At 32.7% G+C, this 9714-nt stretch overlaps 1 protein-coding gene across 5 annotated transcripts; it reads right to left on the bottom strand.

Moving 5' to 3' along the window:
* Positions 1–489: 489 nt before the first annotated feature.
* LOC105144158 (bestrophin-4) lies at positions 490–9629 on the bottom strand. 5 transcript variants are annotated; one of them, XM_087413120.1, is made up of 11 exons: positions 8948–9629; positions 6235–7455; positions 5319–5785; positions 5072–5213; positions 4131–4464; positions 3691–3912; positions 3317–3615; positions 3196–3228; positions 2726–2943; positions 2237–2510; positions 490–1994 (listed from the first exon to the last, which is right to left on the bottom strand). In XM_087413120.1, the coding sequence occupies exons 4-11, from the start codon at positions 5191–5193 to the stop codon at positions 1679–1681; spliced, it is 1818 nt and encodes a 605-aa protein (XP_087269246.1). In that variant the 5' UTR covers positions 5194–5213; positions 5319–5785; positions 6235–7455; positions 8948–9629; the 3' UTR covers positions 490–1678. The 5 variants fall into 5 exon arrangements, with proteins under 5 accessions (XP_087269246.1, XP_011051184.1, XP_011051182.1 ...); XM_011052882.2 differs by having other exon boundaries at positions 5319–5392; XM_011052880.2 differs by having other exon boundaries at positions 5072–5392.
* Between the last annotated feature and the right edge of the window lie 85 nt (positions 9630–9714).

Raw genomic sequence — 9714 nt, 5'->3', positions numbered from 1 at the left:
AGATTTAAGTTTATCCAGACATATTGCACAGTACAACACACATTCCCTCCTATGAAAAAAATCAAAAAGATTCTGAAAGTAGATATCATACAAAAAAAAACTGAGAATTTTTTTTTCATATATTTTCTTTGTGTAATAATAATAATTATTATTATACAAAAATTTGAAAATATATGAAAAAAAATGTTTTTTTTGTATTCATCGCATAATTTCACATACAAAAACGTCAATTATTTATTTTAAAAAATTATTATATAATTTAAAACAATTGTAAAAAGCCAATATGAAGCAAATACGATAAATGATTGCATAAAAAACGTTAACGACTTGATCTGGTAAAACCTCGAGACACGGTATTTTTTTTTTACATCACTTTTAGAATCTCTGATTTTTTTCATAGGAGAAAAAAAATCGATTTTTATCGTACTTTGTTGTAAAACAAAAGTAATAGGTGCCTGTAATATTTTGCTAAAATAAAAATCAATCGTATCATATTGAAAATACTTTATTTCAATAATACTGCAAAACAAATGGCTCATAACACCGTAACAAATCATACACATCGTGGAATGTTAATCGAAAATGACCAGCGATAGTCAAGTCGTTTAAGCGTACAATAAAATACCGTGTACAATATATTATAAGATGAAACGCGAAAATTAAATTTTTATTTTAAAAAATACAAAATTTTAAGTTACATATTTCTTTAAAAAATCTTTTTGTTTGATTAAATTTCAAGTTCTCTATCCTTGTGAATAATTTCCGAAGACTAAATTTCCTTTTTTAAAATTGCGATAAATATAGATTTTTAACCGAACATTTTGATTGAGCATTAACAAGTTTTCAATAGCATCAATTTCATTAATAGCATTTTTACTTTTATCTTATGTTTCTTTGCTTTCATTACAGAAATCAAATTTAATAACTTAATACGGAAAATTACTTATTTTTAATATTAAGAGCAACAAAATAAGCAATTAACCAACTATCTTCCAATATTAAATTTAGATTTTTTCTCAGTGCATGGATGTCTTTCAAGCGACCCAATATATAACACAGTGATCACCTCATCCTTATTTAACATTGGTAAACAAAGATATAATGATGCACAATGTGTCACATCGTGTATCTCTTGGAAAGCACCCTATATAATTATCATATGCTTTTATACTCACTTTTACTTAAAAAACACTTTGCATTTATTAATTTATAAATAAACGAAAACACTGAAATTTCTTCAGCTGGCTTTCGCGAAAAACTTTCGCACGATGATACTACTGCGTTATACATGCTCGTGTAAAAAATATTTTTAACTCTTTACAAACTTGTCGTTGTTAAAGCAGATTTCATAAGAATGCTAAAAAAATTGCTAACTGCAAAATTTCACAATTGATTTATATTACATATTATATATATTATTATATATATAATATATATTATATATATAATAGATATATATCATTATAGATAATATATTACATATGGATTACTCGTATGTAATATAAAATCCATATGTACGTGAAACATTACATTATTGTTTGATGATAAACTTATCTCATAAGTACATCGCAGACACATAACAAATCTGTCATTGTATGTATGTCACGTTATTTTCTTACTTCGATCGAATTTGTTATTCAGGCCTATTAGATTAACGTCGAAAATCAACGTATTTTTTCTAAATTTCATCGTTTTCATCGCGTTCTTTCATACTTCGTTGCGACATATCTGCTAATTCCGTCAGCAGAAGAGTTTCCGAATCGGGAGGGCTTCTCGATTCATTTTCATTTAAGCCAGTAGCACTTTGAGTGAGTTTTCGATTACGCCTTCGAGTCTTTCTCTCGGTTTTCAATTTCGTAAATTCGCTTGTGCCATTGTCAGAAGAGGAGATGCTTGATGTACTGAGCAAGTCGTCATTTATCCCACTACCGGTGTAACTAAACGCTGGTTCATAAATGGCACTCGACCTTATTGATGGTGCGGATTCTTGTGTCCTGAGATAAAAATAAATTTTAAATTAAAATGCCTTAATTGAAACGTCAAATTTAATTCTCAAGTTTCTAATCAAATTTAATACTAAAAAAATGCTAGTGAAATTTAATTCTAACAAAATTTAAGGCTATAAAACCGATAAATTTCCAGACGATTCATACACGCAGTTGCGAATTTTCTGATATACATTTACAAATATTGGAAATCGGAATTGATTTTTTGAACTTATCATTAAATTATTAACCTTAAAATGTTCCGCCTTTCGACCGCGGATTCTGCACTGGCGGATTCGGCTATTATTAAAGCTCCTGCACGTGCGGGTGCACTCCTGGAGAATATCTCACGACTGTAAGATTGTGCGACACCAGGAACGTCGACGGGATCACTTGGCGGTGGCGGACCTTGCGTAAATATATTTTGTACGTGAGGCCTGCTTTCGTTCGATTGTCTTAACGATGTCAATGTCATCTGCTCGTCCACTTCCTCAATGACGCCTATTCTCATGGAGCCACCTGCACCTATGACATTATTACTTTATCCTTAATCAGTCGTTTTAATGTAATACTTAAGTAATGTAATTCCTAATCTGTAACTCTTAACGCGACAGTGTCGGTATTGATTATATTGTCGTTGTCTTTTTACTTACACAACTTGTGCAATGATAATATAACGACATCGATGCTGTCGTTAAGAGTTATAAAATAGGGATCCTTGCGTTAAACAAAATACGTACCAGGTGGTCGTGGTTGTAATGAAGTTGTTGAACCCATGCTCGGCATCTTTCCCGTGGCTTTGGCGGCACTCGTGGTACCCCCGTCCGTCCTGTCATCTTTACTAAACAGTCGCTTAAGTGCATTGGTGACGCTGGCTACCCTCGTGAGTGACTCACCCAAATTGCTAGTCGAGTCGCCACTGATATTGCGATCTCGATTGCTCACTCTACTGGTGCTTCTAATAAAAAATTAACAGAACTTTAGAATCGTAAAGATAAGTTATCATTTTCACATCAATATTATAATACTATATTACGCTATAAATTGTAGTGTTTTTTTAAAAGTATAACTTTATTATCTAATGTTATTACCTTTATGTTTAATATATGTATTATTAAAATGAAATTATAATTATTATATGTATTTGGAATTCCAACAAGTTTTATTCTTCATTAATTTTTTATCACAAGATGAAGATATAAATAGCTACCTTATTAATCTCTCGGTACTGTCTGTATTGCTTCTGCATTAAAAATATGAAATGTGAATAGACCTGCTTCACGTTAAATTTAAATTAAAAACTATTCAAATGTGAAGTAATTTGTAGTTACCGGGACATCTTTCCTGCGGTAAAACATATTCCTGATGCAGCATCGTCAGCGATGTCGGAGTGGAATTTCTGATCATCCATTTGATCATTTATCTCGTCAATTTTAACCGACGATGGTTGCAATTCCTGTTGCGCAGCAGACAATTGTATGCCAGCTGTTGAAGGTTTAGGATGTTCTTCGCGAAAGGGTTGTGCTGCGGCGGTGTAGGGGAGTTCCGCGGGGAATATCTGATCCCAATATTGATCACGTATGAGTTCAGGATGTTCGTTATGCATCTCGTCAACGATTAGATAACTTACCTTAAAAACAAAAAAATAGCATTATTTTAGAATTTCAAGAGAGAAAAAAGTAAACGACGAGAAGGTAGTTCTTACTTGCAAATTGCGATCGATTAACCAGTTTACTTCAAAATCATCGTCGTCCTCGCCGAATGGATTGATTAACGTTTCGGCTACTTTTAACCAGCCCATATAGAAAAAGAATTGCAATGTCGCAAATACTGGGAAGTACAGATCTATGGTTGAGTCCGACTTTTGAATCCACTGTCGACCCATTACAGTAGTTAAAAAATATGTATAGACGGCTAATGTTACGACCTACGGTAAAAATAGAATTTAGAATTCGATGTGGCAAACTGATAAACTATGCGACTCTATTTATTAAATATTTAATTATTATTTTTATAAAAATTATTATTAATTATTAATTTTATTTTTATAAATATTTAATAATTATTATTTTCGACTTCTCAAAATTTCTTACACCTATTGCTTTGCCTTCCGGAATTATTAATTTAAGTAGTCTCTATGTCTACCTGAGTATACACTAATGGGATGCTGATTGTGTCATAGTGCGATATACTGCCGCACATCCCGCGGAACCTATTAAGTTCATCAATTAGAGTTTTCACTGCGAAATCGTCACGTATTCGACCTTCATATCGGGCTCGGGTCACGATACTGGAAGCCCAAACTATCGGCAGCCAATGTTTACTTGGCTTCGGGAATTTCTCATTTAGACTTTGAAATATCGCTAACTCATTGTCCAGCAACAAACCGCTCTCCACGAAATGCTCTAGAGTAGGAAATCTCTTCTTTACACGCGGCGCGACGTTTGTTAGGATTATAGTCAGACAAACACACACGTATCTGAAAAAAAGGAATTTTGTTTTTATTAAAGAAACTAAACTCTTGTATATAGAACTGGCTAAAGTAAAACTCGCTACACAATATATAAAAAAAAAAATGTGTACGAAATATTTTTTTTATCTTGTTTAATATAACATGTGTTAAATACTTAATGATAATATTTTAACTGATTTATTTAACAGACTATTATATATTTTGACATTTTTAGAAAATATTATATACCTTGGAATATTTAACTCTCCAACGGCAAATATTGTGTCTATGTCATTTCTTATTTCTCTACACTTATGTAATTTTTATAACTTTTCTAAACTTTTTTTCCAATGTCTACGTAGCAGAATAATTTAGTAGAAACTTTAAAGAACATGTATGAATTTTTATAGAATTTTTCGAGCATTTTTCGAGAACTTTAAGAGCCTCAAAATCGAATTGGATATAAATGACTTATGTGTGCTGTTCTAAAATACTGAAAATAAGTGTGCCGTTGCAGAGTTAATCGATCTTTTTTTTCTATCGTTTAAAGAAAAATCGAGACATGTCTTTCTTTAAATTGAATGCAACTTTAGTTGTGCTTTATGAATGCTATACTTTACATTGCACAAGGTACCTAACGATCGTTCGACGCATTAGACGACCACGGTCGTCGTTCCCATGTATAGTGGCTGATACGAAGACTGCGATGGAATCAGGCCATGGTATCGTCATGTATTGATTCCACCATCTGGTCATGACGATACTGACATAGAAACCTAGGACGAATGACAGTGGTATCAGTTCGTTGTACTCGTTGCAGTATGACACCACAGATTCGAATATTTTCTTTTGCTCCTCGTTCAATAATAATCGGTAAATACCGGAGAGGGAGTAATAGATGGAGAGGAAGAGTGTCAGATCGATCCAGACAAGTTTGTAAATGCTCGCTCGCCATCTGAAACAAAATTACGCGACTTGTAAATTAGATGCAGACGCGAAACATCTGTCAAAGTGTTATCATTGTCTCATAATGAGCAATCTCATCTACTTGCTAAGAAAATCTCAATAGCAATAATGCATTTAAAATTTGACGATTATTTATTAAATCACAAAGTGACAAAACGCGATAACGTAACTTGTGTGCTGTCATCGAGCCGAAAGTCAATAATCCTGCTTCGTATCTTGATTTATTTTATGCCTCGCTACTAGTAGCGACATTGCTTGAGGTGTATCAACTTTGAACGACGAAGTGTTATATTTTTATGCAAATACGTTGGAAATGTTCGCTACCCGTTACTTGCAATTGGAAGTACTCCAACATAATTCGTATTATTCTCAAGAATGCGACCTACGTGAATTGTCATTGACATTTACAAACCCACGCGTTAACTTTTTAATGAAACGATTAGTAAAATGAGAAAGCATACAAATCGTATTTATGTAAATTATAATTGCTATTTTAATCATAGGAGAAAAATAAAAAAAGAATGCAAAACAGGAAATAAATGTAGAAAAATAAATATGAACAGCTGCAAAATTAATATAAGACATTGAATGATAATAACAGCATCACATTGAGAAATAAAAAATAAAAATTCAGAAGTTAAAATATAAACATAAATCAGGCATTAAAATATCAAAAAATAGAGATATTATGAATAAAAAAAAAATTAATCGAATGATAAAAAATAGCTAAAAATAGCTAAAAATTTTTAAAAAAATTTTTAAATATAATGTATTCCAGTTGACTGGAACAGATTAATCAATCTCTCAAATGCTAAAAATTCAAAATCTTACCTGAGTAATAACTTGAGGAAGCAACCGAGGCCCTTGCAAGTGGCTACCTCGGCAGTGTAGGAGACAGTCATCTTTTATCGAGCACGTGAATCGTGTCTCACGTGGTTACTCTCTTTCTTATTTAACTTTAACTTTCAACTCTAAGTGCTATGCTTGCTCTTTCGCCAATAAAAAGATTGTGACATTCCCCAAGAGTTTCGTCCTCTCGTCAAAATGAGATAACCAAGTGCGACAACTAATGTCAGCTCCTCTTCGGCATCATCTCCGGCTTCGTTTCCTCGAAACAGACAGGCTGACGGTCCACCGGTAAGAAGTCCCCAAGGTCATCGTTTATATGATTGAACCGCCTGACGCGATTATATAATGTAATGTTATACTGACAGAAACGGCACAAACTTATTAGCTCTAATATACGCACTTTTCGCGTTTCGCAAGAATCATTTCTGTCAATAGGACTATTGTTTAAAAAGTCTATTTTCGTTTTGCCTCGCTTCCTTCGTTCGAAAGAAATGTGTTTGGTATATTCACCTTCTATAGCAATACGAAATAAACTTGACGCAGTCTCACGTGTATTCTTTGTCACGTTAAAATTTTTATTTTCTACATGCTGTTATAGTGTTTTTTATCATACATTATATAGAACTTGACAGGTTCGTAAATTTATAATAAAAGTTTCTTTTGATAATAGGTGAATTCTCAAGAGTTATGAATTTAACTCGTTCGCGTGAGAATTTATTATCTCAGAGATAACTTTGAAGTTCTATGGATTATCAGCCTCTCCGTTACCTCGTTGATACGATAGTTTCTTTCAAAACATAGACATAATTTTTATTGTAGGATTGAGATTATATTTCTTAAGATTCTTCCGATATTTCACAATAGCTCATAATATTAAATTTAATTAATTTTCTAATTATCAGATTTCCTTTTTGTCAGGAATTAAACATCTCTTCATTATAATTTGTCGTTGTCATGATAATATCTTTGAAGTCTCCTCAAGATTAAAGTTAATTTGACGAGGCTAACATAGAAATGTATTTGATATTTCTTGATAAACGGATGGTTCATGTAATATTAAAGATCATCTGAAAGCATCAAATGCGTGTATCAATTTATCTGCAATTGAGCTTCTCTAATTTTCCTCATTAAAAGATCAATGTTTCTTCGTTTATCTATCAAGCGTAAAGATTTCGATTTTTCGATTGCTTGAGAATTCCTAATCTGTAAAAAACAGAAAAAATAGATAAATTATATATAACAGAATAAAAAAATATTCTACGAAAAATTGAATATTTTTCGAAATTAATTTTGTTTTTTAAATTATTAATCCTTCTGTCAATGTATTGCCATTTTTTAGCTTTTTATTATCGTATTTCTCAAGCTTTCAAAATTGTAAAAGTGAAAACGAGATAAAATCTGCAAAACTATTCATTGTTACTCGAAGGCTGGGATTTTTAAAGTCTTATTCAATAAAATTCATATAAAAATACAAAAACTTTTTACCGTTTAAAATTCGATAAATAATAAATTCGATATAAATAATAAAAAGAGAATAAAATTTTGAAAAATTTTAGTCGTTTTTTAGCAAGAATTAAAATACAAAATGAGTACATTTTCAGTTAACATTTAGCTGCATTGGTACTGTTACTTCGTGACCGGCCAAGATCAATACAAATGATTCAATAGAAATATAGTAGCATACTCGGGGAATGCAGACATTTTTAACACAATTTTGTATTTTGCCATTCAAGCAATTCGATTCTTGTAATTAAATAATTCGATTATTTTTAATCCATCTACATTTTTCGGAGAATTTCCGCATTTATCGCTCCAAGTTTTACAATGCCCATCTTTATGCGCATCAAAAGGATATGTTTTACACCATGCAAGGTGCAGTCGGCATCGCGTTACTGGCGGCCGTCATTTCTTGATCGATCTTCGGAAGTATGACGAGTTTCTGATTGACGTCATTGTAAAATAATGATAACATCACATAATCGCGTCTGATTAGTAATCAGTAGTTTAAACTACTACTACACTCCCAGCGTAATACAATTTCGCCGGTTAACACGTGGTCGTGTTAAAAGCATGAATCGCAAAACGAGAAAAAAAAGTGGCAATTACAACGTTATTTACATTTGACGAAGGAAAATTGCCAAGATAATTGCAGAGTTGATTCCAAGTTTCATAAAACGAGGTATATCTTATCGTACACTTTAAATGTTGAGTTAGGTATATGCAGAGTCGTTCCCCACAAGTTATTTTAAATATCGACATTTTCTGTAATTGCGAAATAAAATAAAAATTGTACTTTGCGAGAAATTATTTTATGCCGAAAAACGGAATGCACGTTACCCAGTTGTAAATGTACGTAACAATTGCAAATATTGTCAGGCCTTTTTTTTGACCTTGGACCTCGTGTGTAATGATAGCTATCACAGACGCGATCATAAGATTCATTATTCGCGACATATGAGTGCTACTTACTCAAGTCAGCTGTTGCATTACATTCCCAGAGAAAATTACATTAATTATAAAATTAATTAGAAATGTATCGCAAACATTCTAATAAACTATTGTAGATATCCGCTGTAGTTTGTCTACACAAATGATATATAGAAATTTCGGGAAACAAAGAAAAGGAAAGAGAGCAGGTTGTAGAGCATAGGTGCAGATGAAAACGTTTCAAACTCAAACACTCTTGTCTACTTGCCTTCCGGATTCGACAGATTGTCACTCTCAATTTGTGAAGATTAGTTCATGGAATGACAAGCGCGATTTCAGATCGGGATAAACGCGAGTTCGCGAGGGAACTTGCACAGTTGTGTCGTCACACGAACGGTATCCAACACTAGCAGTACTGAAGTAATAGCCACCACAGACGGCACAGACCACAGCAGTACAGCACGCCAACCGAACGGCATTCCCTACTCTCCTCCTCGGGTCCATCCCCTCCGTTATGCCGTTGCCGTATTTCCGCATGAGTCAGTGGTGCTCATAGTTCATAGGCGTATTTGCTGCCTTTGTGCAATGCTGCTGCATCGGCTGCATACCAATCGCTCGACGGTCTGCACAACTTCATTTACCGTTATCGATTATTATCCCATGAACGATCACGCAAACCCAGAATAAAATCAATTCCGCGTAAACAATCATCGTATTCGTATTCTCTTAGAATTTCTAAAACTGCAAATGTTAAAGCCGAATATATATTTTAAAATTACTCTTTTCAAATATTTAAAATCGATTATTGATAGTGTTTTTTCATCTTTCATCTGTTTTCATTTAAAAAATAGCTCTGTATATGTGAGAACTGTAAGCATGGCATACAAATGCAAAGAAATCTTCTTGTTTGTTTTAGCTTAGCTTGCCAAATTTACTGATGGATGGATACTCTATGAGTAGATGTTTATACTTATGTGCATTAGTTATGATAACAGATAATTAAATATTTATACAGAGATGACAGGATAAAATAGC

This window comes from Acromyrmex echinatior, chromosome 1 (assembly GCF_024713525.1).
Source record: "Acromyrmex echinatior isolate Ae372 chromosome 1, ASM2471352v2, whole genome shotgun sequence".
Classification (NCBI taxonomy): domain Eukaryota; kingdom Metazoa; phylum Arthropoda; class Insecta; order Hymenoptera; family Formicidae; genus Acromyrmex; species Acromyrmex echinatior.
Note: the sequence above shows the minus strand (reverse complement) of the source record. Positions and strands in the feature narration are given on the sequence as shown.